The sequence below is a fragment of the Struthio camelus genome, chromosome 4 (genome assembly GCF_040807025.1).
Source record: "Struthio camelus isolate bStrCam1 chromosome 4, bStrCam1.hap1, whole genome shotgun sequence".
NCBI classification, from domain to species: domain Eukaryota; kingdom Metazoa; phylum Chordata; class Aves; order Struthioniformes; family Struthionidae; genus Struthio; species Struthio camelus.
In genome coordinates this window covers 7,417,080-7,439,115 of record NC_090945.1, presented here as the reverse complement: position 1 = coordinate 7,439,115, position 22,036 = coordinate 7,417,080, and the positions used below count along the sequence as shown (strand labels likewise).

The window sequence follows — 22,036 nt, the reverse complement described above, 5'->3', positions numbered from 1 at the left end:
GTTCCTGGATTAACCATCTGTCTGTAACACAGCAAGTGAGACTGAAAACAAATGGAAACCTTTCTTCAAAGAGAACTCTTGAAAGAGTTAAAAAGAAGGGCTTTTTCATATTTTTCTAATTCAGATGTCTATTCAGTAAAAAAGGGCCTTTATATCAAACTGTTTCTATAAGAAGTAACTTCCATCATTTTTCCCCTCAGGAACAAATGATCAAAAAAATGAGACAAAATCTTGAGCAGCTTTAGGAATGTTGTTTTCCCCTTTGTGTGGGTGGAAATGGTGTCGAGGTGTGAAGCTGGGTGACTACAGATGTGTAGGGATAGACTTTGGGAGGATAATCCTAACCCTGACCAAATTCAGTGCTCTCTTTGAATAGCGCTGAACCATATGTTCCAGGAATGATTTATGTCTGGCTCCTAAAAGTGTACTTGCAAAGCTTTTAGTTTTTTTCCCCTTTGGGGATGCACCTGGTTGAATCTGTTATCAGCTAATTACCGCATAGCCTCAAGTGCATAATATCTTCTAGGCAAATATAAGGGTCCAAGAATAAATCTAGAGGGTTCTTGAAGATTTTCATTGGTGAAAGGAGCTGTGTGAGTGCGTTTTGGTATCTGTCCAGGCTGGGGCACGGGTCTTGCTGCCGCAGAGATTTGGTTGCGTGCTGTGCTCCCAGATGGGGAGTCGCTTTGTGGCAGGGCTGCAGTCCCGCTGGAGTCTCGGGGACTTCAGCTGCTGTGCCTCAGGTGACAGCAAATTTGGAAAGGGAGGGATGTCTCCCCAGGCTGGGAAGCCCTCCTCAGAGCCACTGCAACCGGAGGCAGCTGGTGGCAGGGCCAAGAGGCAGGAGGACTGGGTGGAGAAGAGCTTTCTTTGTGGACTGCTTGTGGCTCTCCTTTGTCAGGCCCGGGGATGAACAGACCGGTTGGTGCGTCCAGAGCAGTTAGCGAGGAGCAGAGCAGCAGGTCAGCAGATAGATAACATGGTGTGTGTGTGTAAAGTTATGAGACGAGGAAGTTCAGGCCCGGCCGCGCAGACAGCCTTGCGGCCCCAGGTAAGGGAGCTGGTGGGTGGCGGGGCCGGCTCGCTGCTGCCGGGGGCCGCCTGCCCGCCGTGGGGGTGGCGGGTGCCTGCGGCGGCCGCGCCGGGAGCTGCGGGCTGGGCCGGGGGTGGCGGCGGCGGCGGCGGCCCCTGACGTCGGTGTCTCCGGCCGCGCCGAAGGCGGAGCCGCGCCCGGGGGCCGGTGCGGCTTTATTAGCCCCGCAGGTTGTGATGCGCGGCGCAGGCAGGGCGCAGCGAGCAACAGGAGGCGGCGCGGTGACTCGCCGCCCCGCTGCCGCCCCCCGCGCCCAGCCCGCCCGGCTGCCGTGAGCCTCGGGGCGCCCCGCCAGCACCACGCGCGGGCGCCGGCGCTAGCGGGGCTGCAGCCCGCGCACCCGGCAGCCGCCTCCGCCGCCGGTTCGCGTCCCGCCCGCGGCGCTCCCCGCGCGGGGCCCGAGGGACGGCGAGAAGAGGAGCAGCAGCAGGGAAGAAAAGGAAAAAGAGGAAGAAAAAAAGAAAGAAAGAAAAGGAAAATAGAAGGAGAAGGAGCGCGGGGCCGGTGCATGCGGTAGTGCTGGGCGGCGGTCTCTGCGGCGTCCCAGCTCGTGATGGTGCTCCTGTCCCTGTGGGTAGTGGCAGCCGCGCTCGTGGGGGTCCGTGCTGCAGCCAGCCGGCAGGTGAGTGGCGGGGCTGCAGCTACCCCCCGCCCGCCCGCTGCTGCAGCGGGGTCGTGGGGTGCCACGGTGGGGCAGAGCTGGGGCCACTGCCGCCAGGGTCCTGCCCTGCCCGGGGAGCTGCTTCCCCGCGCCCCGGCGGGACGGGGGCGGGCGGCACTGCCGTGCGGCGGGGAAAGCTGGGGGGCCCGGCGCTGCCTGCGGTTTTGGGGCAGAGCCAGCCATTATGCACGTGTCAAAGGGGACTTAGCGGCACCAGCTCGGGGCTGCAGATTTGGCTTTGACAGATCAGAGGAGGCAGTTTGGGAGCGTTTTCTGGCTTCTACTTTTTCTTGCCTGGAGCATGTTTCTTCTCCTCCTCCACTGTGCAGATTTCGGCACTCGTCCGAGCCCGCTTCGGCAGGGCGAGCGCCAAACTCGGAGTAGCCTTTAGCCAGGCGCACAGCATCCCCAGAGCTGGCCTGATCCTGCGGCAGCCTGGGAGCCTGTCACCTGGTCCCCTGCATGCCAAGGGGCCTCTGGTGACCGCTAGCCAAGACCTGCTCCCCCGTTGGGGGGGGTGTCCTGGCCCTGGCATGGGGCTGGCGCTTCTGTTCCTGCTGTCGTTGGGGAAGTCTAGTTTGCTTTACTGTTCTCTGGCATCGAGATGTAGGTGAACTGTCAACGTACATGCCTTATTTCAGCCCTGGCACCCCTGCTTCTCAGAACTCATCACTTTAATTAATTTTAAGGCCTTTTTTTGGCCACTGAACCTTTTTTTTGGCACAGGGTCACAATTTATAGAATGGTTCATTCAGAATCAGGATTTCTTAGCTGCTCTATTTATGTTAAACTTATTATGGACTCGGTTAGTGTATCAGAGGGAACAGCTGTTTATTCAGTTAAGGAAAAACGCCACCCCTGGAAACGAAAAGCAGAAATACAAAAAATAGTGCGATTCATACTAAATAACTTTTCAGCCTTCTAGAAACACTGTGAAGTCACACATTGCCTAATAATTACACTAATAACTTTGTGTGTATGTGTTTCTCTTCTTTTCTGCAGGCTGGTAAAGAACAAAAGATCCAAACAGGTAAGCTTTGCTAACTATTATTCCTGTTGTTTCAAAGGAAGTAAAAGAAATAAGCTCAGTGAACCTGCTTTTTTTTTTTTTTTTAATTATCTTTATGCAGGCAAGCGTTCTCCTGTGTCCTCCCACCTTGTTACCAGCCAGGAGCATTTGTAGCTTCACAGTGATGTGACATGACTTTAATTTGCTTGGCCTCTCATTGTCAGTTCTCACAACCTGGTAAACCTGGGCTTCCCTTCTGAAAACAAAAAAAACAAAAGTTCAAAACTGCAGCATGCTTAAACGAGCCCTCTGAAAGACATGGCAGATCAGCTTAGGGTCAGATACTTTGTCTTGCTCCGTTTTTGAGTCAAGGAGGAAATGCCTCCTCCGTTTGGCCAGGGTGAACTATTATCATCAGACCTTTTAGCTTCTGTATTGGAAGTGTTCAACCTTTTCTTTTAGCTGGAAAAAAAATGAGCCTAACGCAGGGGTCTCTGCATGTTTCTCTTGGTGGCACAGTATGCTGGCTACGTGCCTAAAGATAGTTGTTGACTGTTGCTTTACAAACTGGTATAAATACGTAAGAAGATGTAATAGTACAGAGATGGTGTCCATGATGGTACTGAAATGAAAGCTTCATGTCAGTGCCCATGAATGCTAAGCATCTTTAACTATTTTCTAAAGACAGGAAACCTCATACAATTGAGAACATGTGCACGCAATTTAATTTCAGTAGATCAGTGTTCTTTTAAAATAACAGATCGTTTAGTGCTCCATGGGATGGAAGAGGTGGTCAAAGGATGCAAAAGCTGGCATTATATGCCCCAGTTCTCTCCTAGAGTTAGTATGAGGGTATGCCAACTTACCTGTTTCTTAGTTTACCCAGTGATGAAATAAGCACTTCAACGATTTGGCCAAAGTTGTAAGATGCAGTTGTCTGCGCAGCACTTTGGAACTTTTCACTGAGAGGAGCTGTAGTGGTGAAAAAGGATCCTAGGCAATTGTATTTCCAGTTGCTGCTAGACCTCCAGTTTTGAGGTTTTGATTCAGGTTTTGATTTGAGGTTTTGTTCAGAAAAGAATGTCAAGTGTTTTTCTAAATTTTGGAGGTCTCGTCTCAGTTTCAGTTCTGGCACTGCATTCTTAAGCGCTTAGGTTGATTTCCACTGTGATCAATGCATAATAGGAATAGAGACAGCTAGGTGCATTTAAACTGGCAAACAAACATTTTTTCCAGCAGTATGCTGATGCTGTGTTTTATTTCTGGTCGTTTCCATGAGATATGGATTGTATTTGAATTTTAGTAACCATAAGCTATACAGGAATGTGCCTTTTAAATTATACTGTACATTAGACAAAATTCCTTAACGTGGAAAATGAAGCTTTTTTTTTCCTTCAGCTTCTTTCTGTCTTTCATGGCCCCAGCATGGCTGTAGTCTGGGGACATTTGAGGCACATAGGACTCACAGGAGAGATGATACTGCCCATTTCGGGGTGAATCAGACCCCAAAAGCGTAGCTCCGAGCAGCAGGCCTGCGCGCTCGGTGCGGGACAGGTGTTCTGTGTGGTTCTCATGGCACAACAGGAGCCTCTGCAGTTGCTATAATCTTGCCCTCTTCTACCTGGGCAGAGGCAGATGGGAGACAAAAAGTCTGTGTAGGCGCTGCACCGTGAGGCTGTCCTCCCAAATGTGCCAGTAAGACCTTGCTAGGGTGGGAGTCTGCACGGGTCGGTGCCCAGCGAGCGAGTGCTCGGCAGCCTTTCTGTGCCTGCTCCTTAGCAGAACTGCACTGTGGCTTGGTGGCTTTTTGTTCAGTCCAGAAGGACTGGGAATTTGATGGCTCTCCAAGACTGGATTGTCTGTAACCAGTGCTGTCTTTCAGGGATTGACAATGTTTTAGTTGGGGGGAATCTGCATTCCCCTCCCCCCCCCCAAAAAAAAAAAAATCTAGTAAACACTTTACAGCCATTGGGAGTTGATCCATGTACTGTGGTTTTTAAACTGTTAATATTTAACATAATGTTTTATCTTGTAAATTCTGATTGAAAAGGTATGGTTTACTCAGTCTAGAGGTTTAATGATTACAGTAAAACTTGGAATAGGATTGCCTCCAAATGAGCTGTCCTACTTTTAAGTCCGTATTAAGTGTCAGTTTGCATTGGTCTTGTGTGTTTTGATTTGGCCCAGGGCTAACTGCTGTCAGCAGCTAATCTTTTTTTGTAGCCTGGGTAGTCGCTTAGGACAAATAAAAGTATATAGTTTTTTTTTTTTTAATATCAGTATGGAATGTATTATGTAGATAGGGAGTTGCCCAAGCTTAATGAGCTGCATTAATACATAATCTATCGCAAATGTGCGGGAACTGTCAAGAGGAAATCTTTCTGTTGTCCTGGTGAAACAGTAAGCCTGAAGGTGCTGGTACTCAGGGTGGTGCTACATCCTCGCTCTCTCTGTTTCCCAGCCTGCCACACAACGCAGCCCAGCCCTGCTCAGTGCTGCTGCTGGAGGAAAACTCTGGTGTCTGACCTACAAAATATCAGTGCCAGGCTGCCACAGAGCCTGGCTAAAACAAGCTCACCTGTACTGTGCGAAGGGCCTTTGCGGTTCAAAAAAAGCTGTGAAAATGTCGCAAAGAATCACTCCACCTGCTCAGGAAAGGAGTCTCTGTTAGTTGTCTGTGTCCCTGGGGCACATCGACGGTGAAGCAGAGGAATAAGGACACTAAAGAGAAGTCTACCACGTGAGCCCCTATTGTTGAAAGCCTCTACTTTTATTCATCCAGCTTGCAGTGCGGCACTGAGGTACGCTGCTTAGCCTCGTCCCTATTTGGGTGCAGAGTTGTCTGGAAATTCTCAATAAATCTATCCCCCCTTTTCACCTTTTCTTTCCATTTGAGCGTTTCTGCCAGCTAAGGGCCGCCAAACTCAGAGCGAACGATAGCTCTGAATTGATTCAGGTGATCGAAAGACAGGCACCAAAACTGCTTCCTCGTTTCTGGACACTGTCGACCTACGATGAAGGCAGAAAAAAAGGCAAAATGGAATCCCTGCTAGGGTTGTCTGTTTGGTACTGTGCCATCTCTTCATTATTGAGAAGCGCTTTGCTAAGTGACTGGAGCTGCTCTGTGCACATCCCATTATGATTACCTATGGAAGGAAGGTTAATCTGTCAGAACCTGGGAACCTGTGACAATCCTTTTATTATGTGCTGACCTTTTAATTCCTCCAGTAGTGTGTAATTCTTTTAGGATTCCTTTCCAGTGCTTCCACTGGAAAATGTCTTTGCCATCCAGCAATCTGATTGTATCATAGCGTGTGAATTGTGTTGAGAGGGTGGAGGCGCTCTTGAGGTGTTAGGTTAGCTTCAGTCTCTTTGCCAAGGTAGCCAAGCTTCCTGACCCTGCAAGCCATATTCAGATACATCCTCCAGGAGAGATGAGGGAGCTCTGGAAGCTGACAGTAGCTCTCTGGTCACCCCATCACGTCAGGATGGGACATCTTCGGACATGGCATGTAGCCTGATGTCAGGGCAACTTGGCTGAGATGTTATCAGCGGTTCCTGGCACGTGTTCTGATTATCCAGCATTGGCCTTGCCAAAACGCGGGTGCTTTTGGTTGGGTGAGGCAGCTCTGCTGCTGGAGCAGCATTTGGCCTGGACGTGAGCTATGTGAGCCTCAGGTTTGTCACCTCTGAATGCAGCTCTCCCTGCTCAGTAACAGGTGCTGCCAGAAGAGGTAGCAGGGGACAGGCAGGAGTTCCAGCGCGGTCAAAGCCACAACTTCATGGTAAAAAGGCGTAGGACTAGACTAACCGGTATACGTTTAGTATGTTTCTGCATTGTTATTCCTGCTTTTGAAATACTTCCTAGCAGTTTGAAGAGGCGAATAATCTACATGGCAGATAATCTACGTCTCGCTGTCGTGGCGCAGAAACTTCCTTGCGGGCAAATTATGCCACCAGCACTTTCACTCGCAGGACATAGCTTCATAGGTCACTGTAGTGGGTGAAGGAGCTCATGTGACCAAAAACTTAATTTCGTCATGAAAGTTGGACCTGTGTCTGTAATGCAGAAGGCTTGAAAAAGGATGATCCTGGTAACAAAATTTATTTACATGCAATATTAGCAAAGAAAACATCAGAAAAATGAATGGTAACTACTGTTTAAATACTTTTTTAATAGAGGAAGAAAAGTAGTGGCTTCAAACTGGGGTAGCTAAATTTAGGCACATAAATAATTTGTCTGAATTCTCAGAAGTTCCTGCTTTTCACTGATTTAATTTAGACTGTGTGCTTGAAATCCACTTTCTTAGGTGGATGTCTATGAATTTGGAAGGCTACTGTGGACTCCCACATGAAAAATTTTTTGGTCAATGTATTTCACAAAATCTTCTGCCAAAAAAACCACTGCTCTTCCAAATGTAGTTGTCCTAAAAAAAGGAAAAAAGAGCATAGGGCTTCTGAATCTCAATTGTCAACACTTTTTTTACAGTGCAGAGACAACTGCTGTGAGCAGTAGTGTTAATTCTTCAGTTTCATGTGTATTTGGGGGAAAAAAATTATGGATAGACTCTTTCTCAGAGGCATTCTAATTAATTATGTTTTTGGCACATTATGAAAGAATGTGATGTTCTTTCATAAGTGCTTCCTTTCAACTTATACATTGTGCAAGGGTAGCAGCAGTTGAAAGCCAGATGAAAGACTGAAGAAAATTTTAAGTGTGTTTTTTTTTTTTTATTTCTCTGTGTTCTTTTCTGATTATTACTGTAAGCTGTGATTTGGTGGAACAGGGTGACTGAAATTTTAGCATAGGAAAGAGAACACCTACAGCTGGAATAGCATTTCCTAAGACCACGGAGTCCATGGAAAAAGGGTAAGAGAAGTCATTGGAGGAGTTTAGATGTCTTCGGTATTTAGTCATGCCACGTTTAATTTTAATTACCTTTGAACAAAAGGCATTTCCTCTTCTAGCTCAGCATTTAGAGATGCTGGAAAGTGCTTTTGCTGACTCAAAAACTTGACCATTCTTTTTTTCCACCCTTTGTTCCTGCTTTCTTGTGGCTAACCGGCTGTTTTTGTTATTAGCAAAACAAAATTATTTTTGCCCCCACAAGTAGAAACCTGGGAATACTGCTGCAAGATGTGCAAAGTCATTTCTCGGTTGGGCAGCGAACACGGGGTTTGGTCACCATACTGTGGTCTCTGGCATTTTACATCCTGCTTTAAAAAAGCCTCAAAGAGTCTCAGTGAGGTAAAAGCAGGAACGTCCGTCTGTGAACGAAACCTCATGGCTGACGCCTAGGGAACGTGAGGGCCTGGAGTTTTGCTGTGACCCAGTTAGGAGCTGCAGCCCAGCAGCTTTGTCTCCTGTCGTTGGCCTTGTCTAATTAACAAAAATGAGTCCAGAGTTTTGATTTGGTCCCCTCGCTAAGGAGTTGGTTAGCAACGCTTACCCAAAATTTCTGGTGATTTAAATGGGAATTATCTGAGATTAGGGATACCAGTTTTAGAACCTCCTCTTTATAGGTGTAATGGCAAAATAGGTTGCATTGGCTGTTACTGAAAACCCCCTCTTTGACTGGTAGCTGTAGGACGTGGAGTAAATTTTCAGAACAGTGGACTTAATAGGACCTTTTCACTTGCTTAGAATATAGTATTTGCATATTACATGAAGATATTTCTGTAGCAAGAATTTAAATGTCCGTGTACCTTCTACCAATACCATGCGCTATTCTTCTGCCAAATCCTCTCTTACTGACTGGTAGCTGAGTCGGAGCTGTGCCGGTGATTGCTGGATACACTGACCTGGGCATCTTCAGCCACGAAGCAGGTGGAGGTGGACACGGTGGCCTTCTTTGAAGCGCTCAGTCTCTGGGATAATGAATAGGTGGGGCTGCCCGACCCTCTGTCGGAGGCAGAATGCTGAAATTAAGTTTTTCTTTTTCCCACTATAGTAGTTATTTTCGGTCAGGAACGGGAATTGCAAGTACTTGGGGGAAAAAGACTTAAATGAAGCCATTAGAAACATTTTCCTACTGAAGTTATTAGTTTGGAGCACAAGTCTGTTAAAATAAGCAGCTGCTGCTTCAGGGAAAGAGGAATGAGCTACTGAGCTTTTCTTCTCTGTAAATTTCTCAGTTCAAGTGTGATTTAAATTGGGAGTGGGTACAATTTAGTTCATTTCATTCATTATATTAATTTGAGGCTTTCTCTGTAGCGCTTAGTGGTAGCATCTGAGCTACTCAATCCTGAAGTCCTTTAAAATGAAAGGTATCACTGATACCATTCTAATACTGCTTTAGCCAGTTCTTTTAGGAAGAAAAGAGCAAGGGATTGATTCTTTGTGTTGAGTATCTTTTTAACAAAGTGATTTTAGTAAACTCTCACATAAAGTCTAATGCACAGGTGAAAGGACTCAGGCTTTGGCCCAGCTCTAGCAGTGCTTTGACCCACAGTTTGACCTGTCCTGAGAGTGGCCCTTCTTTTACAGGATAAAAGTTGGACACCTAATACCCTGATTACTCCTAGGTTACATAGGTGTCTCAGAAGAGAGAGACTCATTTGATTGGACTTGTGTTACAGTGTGTAAAATAATTGAGAGCAGTGGGAAACACTGGCGTGTGTTCTGATTCAGGGCAGCAAGCATGGTGAGCAGGAACAGCAATGAGAAAGAGAGACCCTTCTCTGAGCAAATTAAGGATGGCTAGGTGGCGTTGGCAGTTAAATTCCTATTAGGTGTTTTATCCCTATGGTATAAAAAGATGATTCTCTTGCTTTTCTCATCAATGTCTAAGAATAGCAGGAGATTGGAGAGGGAAAAATCTATTCTCTCAGGCTGAGTGCTATTTCCAGGATACAGGTAAGGGTCTGCTATACAGAAAGGGAGGACTTCTTTTTGAAATTTCTATTTTTTTTTAAAGCAAGTATCATTTTCACTTAGGGAAATTCAGAACCCAATTAGAAGTTTACCACTCAGCTGATGTTGCTGCTAATGAGCTGGGAATCCTGATCTGACCAGTGGGTATCACTAGCAAATGATAGGTCAATGTGGCTTTAATTGCTGTTATCTTTGTTCCGCTCTGGCTTTGCTTACTTGGCTCAGGCCACTGCTAAATTAATTAGCCTTGGGATAACTTTTCCTAGCAGTTGGTGGCCCGCAGCACTGCCTAACTGCACTATCAGGTACCTGGAGATACCTAGGAGCCTTAGAGGTATTAGAGCAATACCTTCTCCTTGGAAGCGTGCTCTGTGCTTAGACGTTACCTTGGCTAAGGGGAATGTCGTTGAGCTGCTCTAGTTGTGCCTGAGCATTTCTTTAGGCAGTACTGTCCACAGACTGCCGCTCTGCTATTTTTACAGCTTCTGTGTACTGTAGTAAGGTGCAGGATTTAGGTAAGAATTCATGAAGTTTTGTAAGAAATAATTAACCTCTCTACTGGTTTTGAGCTCTATTATTCAAGTTACACAAAGTTGAAGGGGAATAGCAAGTTTCTGGGTAAGGGTATTTGTTAGAGGAGCTCTGTAGAGGAAAGAGTTACTGCTCGTACCACTGCTGACATCAATTAATTGACACCTTTGCACTTCACAGTCATAACCACTGCAGTGACTATATTTAAGAAACTCTCTCTGTCTGTATTTCAGCTGTTTGAGGTGGAAGAGATACATATGTAAACTGCAGTTGCATACCAAACATGGCACTTTATTTTTAAAATCTTCATGGAGGTCTTGCAACAGGAGCAAATAGTTCTTTAAGGGGTTTAAAAGAGTACCATGGCATTTCTTGTAAGAGAATTCAAAAACATTTCTGCCCCTTCTTTGGCTATTAAGCAAGCCTATAACCCAGCAAACTCCCGGATAAATATAAATGAATATTTTCAGCGTTTGCTGTGTAATTTTTATGAAAAAAATATGAGAATGTTGGCATGTGGAGTATGTTTTGCACATGCTTAATGTATATCTCGACTTCCATGATGTGAGAGTTTGTTGTTGTTGTTTTTTGAGGTGCCTAACTGGGCACCGCTTCTTGTGTTCGTTCAACTTAATATTGTCCATATGCTTTTCCTAATGTTGAACCGTGCTTGCTGTTGCATTATTACCGGTTTGTCCCATCTTGCTGAACATGATGATCTGTCAAACATGTTTCTTTTTTTTCTTACATGTCCTCCCTGAGTTTACGTAAAAGTAGGACAAAGCATTTCTGTAGTAAAAAATGATGTGTTAAGAGTACCAAAGGGCTTGCTATAAGGTACCCAAGTGAAGATACGTAAGTCTGAGTGTAGTAACTGAAGAGAGCAGTGAAGCGCACCTTAGACTTGCCTGCACTAGATTGGTCTGCTTACATCCAGAGTAGCTAGCCAGTAAATAATTTAACACATACTGGTGTGGTGTGGATGGCGTGGAAAGTGATGCTGTCCTCTGTCCTTTTTTAACGTACACAGTTTTTTACTGTTCTTGAGGTGAACTCCTCAGTGGAGTGATTTAGAGAAACGTTAACAGGAATCCTAAACTGGCGATACTGGCATGGGAGGCGGGGGTCCAACACACGTGGCGTTTCAAGCTAGGCCTTAAAACACGTTAACTGTGGCGTGCTGTGTAATTAACTGCAGCTTGAATGTTCTCTGAAATGAATGTAGCCCATAAAGGTTAAGGTAACGACATGTTTTATCTTTGCATTTACAGTTTATTCTAGTGACATATACTTTATAGTATATATAACTATATAGTATAGTATATATAACTATATAGTATATATATAGTGACATATACTTTATAGTATAGTCACGTGTCTGTTCTTCATTCTTCAAACGTATTCCATACTCTTGTTCTAATGTTAGTTTGGTTTTGGATGTTTTTCTTGGCAGAATTACCAAAAAGCAGACCAAGACCGTATGGGTTAGTGATTCCAATCAGTACCAATGCAGACGGAAGGTATATCTCCAATATCCTCTCTGCAAGTCATCAAAGAAGATCAACACGGGAGGTATCCCAAAGCCCCAAACAACTGTATTTTAATGTCACTGCTTTTGGAAAGGAATTCCATCTCAGGCTGAAACCCAACACTCGTTTGGTGGCTCCCGAGGCAGTAGTGGAGTGGTACGAAGACTCTGTGGAAACTGGAAATGGAAATGACGCTGGCAACACAAGTCAGACTAGAACTGCTACAGAGAGGTTATGGAAGAGAGAGCCCCTGTGGACCAACTGTGCTTATGTTGGAGACATAACTGACATCCCTGGAGCTTCTGTTGCTATTAGCAATTGTGATGGTCTGGTAAGACTTATTCAGTGGCATGTGTGTCTGGTGTTTTATCCCTTTACAAGCAGATTTTCGTGCTATTGAGTACCCAGTAGTAATGATATCATTTGAAGAGTTTTGTTTTTTTTTAAATCCCCTAGAAAATGCATTAGTGCATACTTGATTTATACAGTCCTAGTGCTTTACTGTGACATAATTCGTTTGGTTTGGTGAACTAAGTTTTTATTCTGGCTGACACAAAAGAGAGAAATCATACCTGCTTTTTGGCTCATTTTAATTTTGTGAGGTCTTACAAACGGGAAAATGAATGATGAAGTTATTTTAACGCTTACAAGAAGACCTCTTGTTGAATGAGCGTAGAATCTGGCATCCAAATCCTCACTGTGTACTACTCATATGTAGCAAATTCACAGGCTGCTCTGTAGCCCAAGAGTAGCAACGGGTTTAAATTCTAAAGGGTTTTTTTCAATAAAAGAAGCTTACCTTTCGTTTTCCTACATGCAGTTCTGCTTCATCTGAAGGTATCATAAGAGAATTGAGTGGTTCATATCTATAAATAGTTGGTTCCCAAAACTATGCTAGCCTGATTGCTGTGTGAGTCAAAAATGTATGATATTTTCATTGTGGCTTCAGCAGATGCGGTGACTGGCTTGGTGCACAAATCCCATATTGAAAGACTGGACATACGTTGAGTACACATACCATTCATTAATTCAATCATGCGGTAAAGCAAGCTAACAATACTTACCTTGTACTCTTTAAGTAGCAGGAGCAGTGGTGGAACATGACTGCAACATCCAGGAAGATTAATGTAGCGGTTATTCTACTGCTGTTCAGGAGAGAAATCATATGAACAAGTCTGCAACAAGTATCCCTTCTTTGAAATATGTTTCCCTCTTGCTATCACGTGCCAGTTAATGACTTGATTCCATTTTGTGATAAGTACTGGCTAGCAAACCCCCATGCCTCTGGAATGTGCTTCTGCTGTACATAATTTCAGGTAAAGCAGTCACTGTATGAGTAATTGTATGTCTGTTTCAAAAACATGATTCGAGGCTTAGGGTTATGTGCAACTAAAACACTTTGACTTTCCTTAATTAAGTGAAGGAAATACTGGTGGTGTTTACACCTGAGGTTATCAACTTTTTATTTTTTTTAAGTAGTATCCGTTGAGAGCGTACTGCAGTTACAAAGGCTATGCAGACACCTGCATGTATACTGTGGAGGTAGCTCTCACAGTGAATGAGACCTTTGCATTGTGAGCTGTATTTTATCAGTAATCCTGAAGGAAGTTCTTCTATTAAGTGAGACAGCACTTTAAGACAGTGAATTGGATTAAGTGGAATTCAGTTAAGGTGTAGAGCAGTATCAGTAGAGATCGCCATGTGGCTGACAAGCTGCTCGTGTGGGGTTTCCAGTTAACTGAAATGAAGTAGTTGTTCTCTTTTCTAACCCCCACCCACATGTGTGAGCCAAAGAGAGCAGGTACCAAAAGCATCTTAAATAGAGGATAGGAGGTTTCCAGGTTGTGTGTGGCATGTTGTTACCCCTTCTGTCAGCACCGAGGAGAAGCTCCTCTGCTGCTTTGTGTGCTTTTGGAGAATGGTCTAGGAGAAAAGGCGCTTTTTGTTTAGGGAGGAGAATGGGTAAATGCTCCTGAAGCACTGTTGTCTCCATTCGTGTTGACCTGAGCTGTCGCATGCAGTCTTTGCGGGGCTTCTTCAAGGCCCTGAGCCACCCACCGCACAGATGGGTGAAAGCTAGCATGAAAGCATAGCCCCAGCGTGAAACGGGGGGTTACGGTAAACAGTGTTGACCTGACCCTGCTACCTGACACTGCTGCAGCTCCTCCAGCTCACCCTCGGGGCACAAAAGCCTCCTGGATATGTCGCCGTAAGACCTCCTTTTTTGGATGTTTTTACAGGAAGGGATAAGTTGATTTGGGTTGGTTCCACGGGCAGCAATTATGACAAGCTTTGATCTTTGTTCACCACGTTTCCGTGTGCGCATACCTTGTCAGGAGCAGACCTCGCTGCCACTGCAGCCGCTGCGCTGCAGTTGGCCCTGCTACCTGGGGACACGCTGGCTGGCGGAGAGCTGCTGCAGTGGCGTTGCTCCTCCTTGTTTCGGGCAACCAGATTGAGAACAGTTCACGTGTTGAAAACCATCTTTTTGGAGGACCTTTGCTTGCTTTCTTCACCCAGCTATTGCATTGGAGGACTTCTGCTTGCTTTCTTCATCGAGCTGTTTCATCAACAGTCTTTTGAGGCTCTAAGCAAATGAGTGTGAGATAAACAATCCTGAAGATTGGTGTGATTTCAGATTTTGTTTCTCCCACCAGCTCCAGGGCTAGCAGAAGTAATCGTAAGTTAGCATTTCAGGCTTCTGTGTTGCTGTGTTGCCTCTCTCAGCCAACCTAGAATATTTGATCCTCACTGTATCCTAAAGATGTGAAGGGTGAGTTAAATATGGCTTAACAGAAACTGGAACAACAGTGAGAAATTCTAGGACCATGTGTCTATTGGAAAGATTTATTTTCAACTTCAAAGGAATTTAGAAGCTTGCTAGTGTAGTCAGCTAAGTCCTTACCTTTTGGGAGAAAGAAAGGGAATGGCGATGGTAGCAATTCGCTCAATGTATAGCTTGTAAGGAAGTTTGATATCCTAAGTTACAGCCAAAGAACGCTTGGCTTGCCACAAGCTAGTGAAAGCTCTGGCAGATTTCCTTTTGTGCATAAGGAGATTTTTAATAAAGACTTGTAAGAGACTTGCTGATAGTTGAGCAAAATGGTGTGCTTCATAACTTGTACTTCATATACATTACTGTATTTCATATCATTTAGTTTTTGTTCTCAGCAAGAGGTGTATGGTTATTAGGAACATAGCAGAGCTAAATTCTGATTATTTGATTGTAAATATAAAGAATAATTGGGGTTTATACCAGTAACGTTAAGATTTTACCCATGGTCTGTTCCTGAATCTAAATTTACATTTAAAAACAAACTATTTGAATGCTTTGTTATGAAATGGTTTATTTATCTGTTGTTGCAGTAAGAGTCATGTGCGTGTTTTCAGTTTCGCAAATTCCTTTCTTCACATCTGTTTAATATCCCTTGAAAATAACCTCATTTGTTAGAAAAATTGTGTGCCTGTCCATGTACTTTTCTTGGCAAAAGAACACTTAATTAGTCATGGAGAAGCTATCTTTTTTTGTTGTTGTTGTTATTGTATGTTTAAAAAGTTATAGTGCTAGTGAGTAACTGACAGCTGCTATGACACGTAAGTGACAGCGTATAATAATAGTAAGAAATCTGTATTTCCCAGGTTCCTCATGTAGAAGTCAGGATGGGTGGATTTGTAATACTATCTAATACTAATTTTCACCTTACATTGAAAGGCTAGGGCTTCATTTTTGGAAAGGCTGTTTCCTCAGGTTTCTATGCTGTGTTTCTCCTGTTATTTCAGTCACAACAGCAGTATTTATGGTCTCAATATTTATAGAGTTTGTCAAATATTTGCCAGAGTTGCAGCAGAACTTATAACTGAGTTTTATTCATCAAGCAAAATCAGCCTTTCCAGATTGTGGATCATATGTGGAGCAATTCTGACTTGTCTTATATGCAGGGGGATTGTGTAGGTTGTAGTTCAAGGCAGAATATGGCCTCGCAGTAATTCACGGATACTCACAATAGTTAACACTGGCTGGTTTTGTCTCTTCCTTATTTTTTTATTGCTGAAATTCACTCTGCAAAGGCAGTCTTTTAAAGTTAAGATGGTGCTGTTGTAAAGCAGAAACATTGATCCGGCAGTGGGAAAGAAAGAATGCTGATGCAAAACCTGATACTTTTTCTTGTGTCGAGCTGACGTTAATCAGCTGAAAGCAGCAACCGCCTTTGGCTCTGCGGGCTTGAGAGATTGAAGCCTGTGATCTTTTATCGGAGAGGGGCAGAAGAAGAAAAGCCCCTAATAACTTTGATCTACAGGTGATTATATCATAGTTTCATAGGCAGCAGCCTAGATCTAAGTCCACTGGTTGATGCTTTCCCTTTTCTTTATTTGGCTTTGGTTTGATAAATGTTCAGCGGCAGGATATGTTGGAACGATGGAGGGATGTACAATTGTACGGGCTTCACGAGGCCAAGAAGAAGGTTCAGTTTACCCGGCCAGTCCTTGCAGTGTACGTGTGCACCCATCACACATTCATAGTCCTGTAATTCTTCCATTCCCATTTCTTGCTCTGCCTCTGTCCTGCTTTTCCTCCCTTCCAGCACCTGTACAGCAGTATCTCGCATTTGTTCTCTTCTGCTGTCCATCTTGTTAGGCATGGACTTAACCAAGGTGAGTAGGTATCATTAACTGACAGGGCAAGCCTTCCTGCCGAAGTTGCACAGCCCCTTCCCTATTTAAAGCTGAGTAACGTCTTCCCTTTTGTCCTCTTGACAAAGATCAGACCATATAAACAGTCAGGAAGGACTTCATGGTGCCTTCTCTTCTGGTGAAGTGCAGGAATATATTTTGTGTGTCTCTGCAGTAAGTGAAATGTTTAATCTAATGTCTTTTCCTAAGAAAGGCAGTTAGTTCATTTCCTCCATGCTGGGAGCATTCCCAGGTGAGCATGTAAGGGATAGTATTTTTGTGTTTGACTGGAGTGATAAGTTTCCTATTCTAAGAAGCCAAGATGGTACAGTAGGTTTAATAGCTTAACTCTTTGGACGTTTATCTGACCTTGCAGTTTTGTGCTAAGAAGGAATCAGCGTGCTTCTAGAGGAAAGCAGGAAATAATTGCAAGATGTTTCAAGGGGGAGGTGGAACTAGCGCAGTTCGGTGCAGATTTAGTAGAAGGCAGTTTTTGACAGATTGCTTGTGCCTGGTGCAGTACTGTACCTGCTGCAGAAGATGAAAAATAGCAACTTCAGAAAAGCGTTATAAATGTTCCAGATTGTAAACAAAGATAATACAGCAAACTTTACCTTTAAAAATATCAAGGTAGAAAGTCTTAAATAAAAGTCTCTACCTTTTGTTGTAAAGAAAACTACTTCAGTTTCTGAATTAGCTTTTCTTGCTTTGTAAGCAGTTATTGATTTGTGATGCTTTTAGATGTTACTTAGGTTTTAGACGAGCACTATTCTTTATAGACATGTGCATCCTTATGTGAATTATGATTTGGTTTGTGTTCATATTTATGTTATGCCAAAAAATGAGTCATGGTTGTCTTTGGTTTCTTGCAGAACATTAACTTTACTGCTATTAAATAAAAGGGCTAGCCCAAGGAAGCTGAGTTTTTAATCGTTGACTTTGGATAACAAGCAAAATGTTTTCAACCTTGTTCGTTAGAAAACCATGGCCTTCCGAGTCCATAAGGCTGCATCAGTTTACATTAACTCATCTGTAAAAGCAACGGTGTGCCAATGAAATGTCTTCAGGGGTCTGCCTGCCTTCTGACCTTCAGCTGTTAAGCTAGGGGTGTCCGTAAAGATAGACCAATTGGCAAGAATAACCAGACTGCTCGGATATCTTATTTGTAAGAGATTATTCTTCATCTGTTTATCGTCATCCTTTTTTCTAAGGTTACGGAGACATAAGGAAATTTCTACATGTTGCTGAAACCAGCCCAATGAGTTCTTTAAAATAAGCTAACGTCCAGCTTTTGGTGTTCTGGGAGTTTCATCGTGTTCTCAAAGTTTGGTTCTGATTTTTTCACATCAGAATCCCCTTGCGGAGACCTCTTGAAAATAGCGACTTCTGAAGTGTTAGTCTTTAACTCTGCGTCTTGATTTCAGTGTTCGTGAAGGGAGCCTGATGAGAGTTTCCTACCGTTGGTGGTTGTGGCGTTCATTTCATTAATGCGTTTTGAAGTTTTTGAATGGAAGGAAGTACAGAAACGTGCAGTTGCTTTCCTTGGGTAAATGTGTTTGAAATACTCGTACTAGAGATAGTTACGCAAAGGCTTAGTCACTGGTTCAGGAAAGCCCTTTAAAAAAATGCCTATGTTCATGCATGTGGTCAAGTGCAAACGTGGATCTAAGCATTTTCAAGGTATTTTGATTTGTTTCAAATGCTTTTTATTACCTGCTGTTCCACCCACACTCAGTTGAAGGCAGATTTCTTGTTCACCTGTTAGTACTAAAGGCTAGTTTCAACATCATTTCCCCTAAGCTGGCAATGGTATGTTACTAAGTGAAGAAATAGCTTTCTAGGAGCTGGTGACTTTTTACTCTCAGCATGTTAGGAAAGCATTTTGAAGATAAATACTTAAATTGCTGCTGAGCCTCTGGTTACAGCGTATGCGCGGGTTTTATGTACTCATGAGGATGAGGTTAATTCTAGAGCCTTAATAAAGAACCGGATGAGGGGATTCAGCAGTGCTGCGCGAAGGTCATCAGAGCATCCTGACTTCCGGGTGGCTGCAGAGTCTCAGGGTGACACCAGTGAGCCTGTGCTGGGACACAGCCACGGCAGGCCTAAGGTTTGGGCTCCCGCAGGAGGGACGAGATGAGTGCTGAGGCTCAAAAATGGACGGTCCCTCACCCCCAGGGGTCTCAACTCGATTACGGCTGAGGGCTGTGGAGGCAGCGTGGGAAGCTGTGCACTTCCGCTGCCCGGGCTGCAGTTAAGTGGACATCTGGTAACCCTGTACCTTCTGAGAGCGCAGAACACAGGAAATCAAAATAAACAGGCAGATAAAACCGCATCCGGACTGTGCGCTGCTCTGCGTAGATGGCATTAGTATCTCGGACTGATTCAAGTTTTCTGTATTCATGCTACCTGCCCTATTGTGCCCTTCCCCCAGGAGTTACATCCTTGCAGCGAACTCCCATAACCTGCCATGCCTGTTCTTACTACTTGCGTTTTGCTGCAGTTGGCAGCGCTGTAGGCTCATTAGCTAGGCTTGATAAGTTCCAGCTGCCTCTTTGGATTGACAGGCCCAGGCTAGTAACCTCGGTCAGTCGGCCTGGTTTGAGGAAACACTGCTGGGTCAGTCACCCTCGGTCTCTGTCAGGCTGGGCTTGGAGTTCATCCATCCCTGTCACCTCTACAGTAAGTAGCACTTCCCAGACACTGATGCAGACTTCTCGAACATAGTAATCCAAAGGAAAGAGGATTTCTCAAAGTTCAGAAACTCCAGACCAAACTTGGAAAAACACAGCGCTATCGTGTTGTTGAATGAAGATTTCAGACGTTTCACGTTAAACACGAAAGGAAGTATTGAGAAGGAAGAGGATGGTGATCAATGTGGAGTGTCAATATAATATAAAATAACAATGTAGAAGAGACTTCCATATGTCTAGGGTGCTTCTCCTTGAAGTTGGCACTCAAAACAAACTGCTACTTCATCCCTACTTCATGTAGTATAATCAGAGTTTATGCAGATGTTTCCTCAAGCTTCATTTTTTTTTCTTCTTTTCTTTTTTTTCCTTCACTGGCTAGGTTTGGGCCATTGATAGATTTGCCTCTGCAAATCTATACAGGCCTAGGGATTCCTAGCTCTTCTGTCTCCTTCTCTTCTCCTGTCCTACATCTGTCGTATTCTAGGATTAGAACAAATTCTCCTTTCCCAGTGTGCCATAAGACCTCTCTTTTCCCTTTCCCAGGCAAACGTCAAAGAATTTGTGCCTGCGTTGTCCTGAGAAGGCAGATACCACAGGCAGACACGTGAATCGCTTAGAGATTATTTGCAAAAAATGGCATGACCGGTTTAGAGAGCAGCGAGAAGGACTTGGGCCTTCCAAGTTGTGTTCTTCACCAGTCCTTTTTGCCTCCCCCTGTTCCTCTGAACTGTTACCTTAGGCCACTTACCAAAGTAAAATTAAGCCTAGATGAAAGGAAAGCTCTTTTTTTAGAGATGCAGAGAAAATCTCTTTGCTTCAGCAGGTACTTTTAGAAACCTTCGTGCTGACTTCCTGGCTGCCTGTTAGAGGCTGGTGAATTTGGGAAACATCCATGCTTTTTACTTACTGTAGGTAGTAAAAAGGGTTGTGCTCAGAATTTCCACTTAGTTGTGTGCTTCATGTTTTCAAGGCTGATTCACCAGCCTCGTCGTCCTCTAAAATGATAATTTTCCTATGGATTGCAGCTTTCTCTCCTTGCTGTTCCAAGGACTGCGTGGTCATAGGAAAAACTGAATAGACGTACAGTAGTTGCAGAGTTAAAATAGATCAATTTACACCAAAATATAAGGAACTGCACCAATATCTTTCATAGCATGGAAATATGCAATCAGTTCGGGTATGAGGTTTTCCAAATGGAAAAAGATGTCGTGTGTTTTTTAAAATGGGGCACAATAGCAAAAGGCCTGACTCACTGAACCATGCACTGAAGAAATCCCTCCGGCAAGAACTGTGTTCCCCCAGCAAAGAGAGGGAGGGAGGTAGCTCTCTCTTTTTCCTCTTCCCTACACAAATGTTACTGAGCAGCAGGTTCCTCGGTAAGGAAAAATTGGGGGCATGGGCAGGTCTGGTAAATAAAAGATAGATGAAGAGAGAGATACATCACGTGTCCCCGCCCCATGGTCCTTTTCCATTCAACTGAAGGTGCAATGAAGAGGACAGTTCCTGTAGTGACAAAGGTTGGGACTGAGCTGAGGGGACTGGTGGGGCACATCAGTATAGATAAGGTGAGCCTCTTGGGCCTTGGAGACTGAACCAGGACCAAGAAAAGCATTTCTGCTGAGAAAAGGGATCAAGGACAAATGTGAGAATGTTCCCCCCCCCCCTTCAGCCTTCTCTAGGTGTGCTTTCTCAGGGGCAGAGGGAAAGAGCAGGAATTGGGACTGTAAGCAGACTTCAGGAAGGTATTTGAAGGATACCTCTGAAGTAACCTATTTTGCCTCCTTATCGCTTTGGTTATAGTAATGCGTTGCTCAAAACTGGGGCTAGTGATTCCTGACAAAACACTGCGCCGCTAGCACCTGCATAGCGCTTCCAGGGCCCAAACCCCGGCGTGCGTGCAGCAGCGCTGTCGTATGCGCATTGGAATTGGACTAGGCATCTCTACTTGACGCTGCAGAATTATTTAAGGTTTTCTTTTTCTCCAGGTAGCTCAACAGTCCCCTATATAAGCTGTCCAAAGGCTAAATGCTTTTAAGTTCCTTCTTCATTTATGCCATAGTGCTTGATCAGGAAAAAGAAGGGGAAAAAACCATTTTCTGCTTGCTTAGTAACAGCATAGTTAAAGAATTCTGGTTTTTTGGTGTCTGAAGTTGATTTTGATTGCTTGAGAAATGATGATTTTCTTGCTTAGCAGCACTTTCATCTGAAAAGAAATGTATTTATGCTTTTTTTTCCCACATTAATAACCAGGTAAAATATGTCTCAACAGGTCACTTAATAGTGTACGTATATAGCTTCAGAGTAATCCCTTTAGTAGCACAAATTCAAGATAACGCATATTTCAACCATGAAGAAACAATAACAGATAATGTTTGTGCGTGCCTTTCTTAAATCTGGAGGACTGTCCTGAGCTGATTTTATTAAAATTGTTGCGTCTGTTACGAAGATCATAGGGTTGGTTTACATTTTTCACATTTTAACACAAGCGATACATCTCCATGAACAATGTGTTTCCTTGCTCTCTGCGGTAGGAGAGAACTTTGCATCGTTTTCTGTATTGGAAAAGAACATATTTAAAGTACAAAACCGTTGAGCGATTTCCTGTCCTTTCTCATCATCTTCCATCGGTACAGTATTGCTTCTTTGATACTGTAATTGCCCTTTTAATTCCTTCCCTCCTTAATTCTGCCGCCCTGTTGCGGTGAGGCCTGGGTGTCTGTGCTCTGCCGTGCCCTCGGCTCAGTTCCAGGTTCCGCGCTCGGGTATGCGAGAGCGCACGTGTGCTTGCGTGCCTCCGCGTGTGAATGTTTATGTAGAGGGAAACCGTGCACTTCTCTAGCATAGCAGTTACACTTGAAAATAGCATCTATTAGTTTTTAGTTTATTTTTAAATGTTTTCATGTGGCGTACTTTAAGGAGAGAAAATCGGTGTAACGTGTACTGTAATCCCACATGTATCTTTCTGGAGGGTGTTG

The 22,036-nt window shown here is 44.2% G+C and overlaps 1 protein-coding gene across 2 annotated transcripts in view; it reads left to right on the top strand.

Moving 5' to 3' along the window:
- Positions 1-964: 964 nt before the first annotated feature.
- Positions 965-22,036, top strand: part of ADAMTS3 (ADAM metallopeptidase with thrombospondin type 1 motif 3) — a 140,588-nt gene continuing 119,516 nt past the window's right edge. The window contains exons 1-3 of one of the 2 annotated variants that reach the window (XM_009683831.2): positions 965-1,051; positions 2,757-2,784; positions 11,622-12,028. In XM_009683831.2, coding sequence (XP_009682126.2) covers positions 980-1,051; positions 2,757-2,784; positions 11,622-12,028 — 507 coding nt within the window. In that variant the 5' untranslated portion in view covers positions 965-979. Of the gene's footprint in view, positions 1,052-1,459; positions 1,716-2,756; positions 2,785-11,621; positions 12,029-22,036 lie in introns of those variants that run through there. The other variant, XM_068941297.1, reaches the window with a different exon arrangement.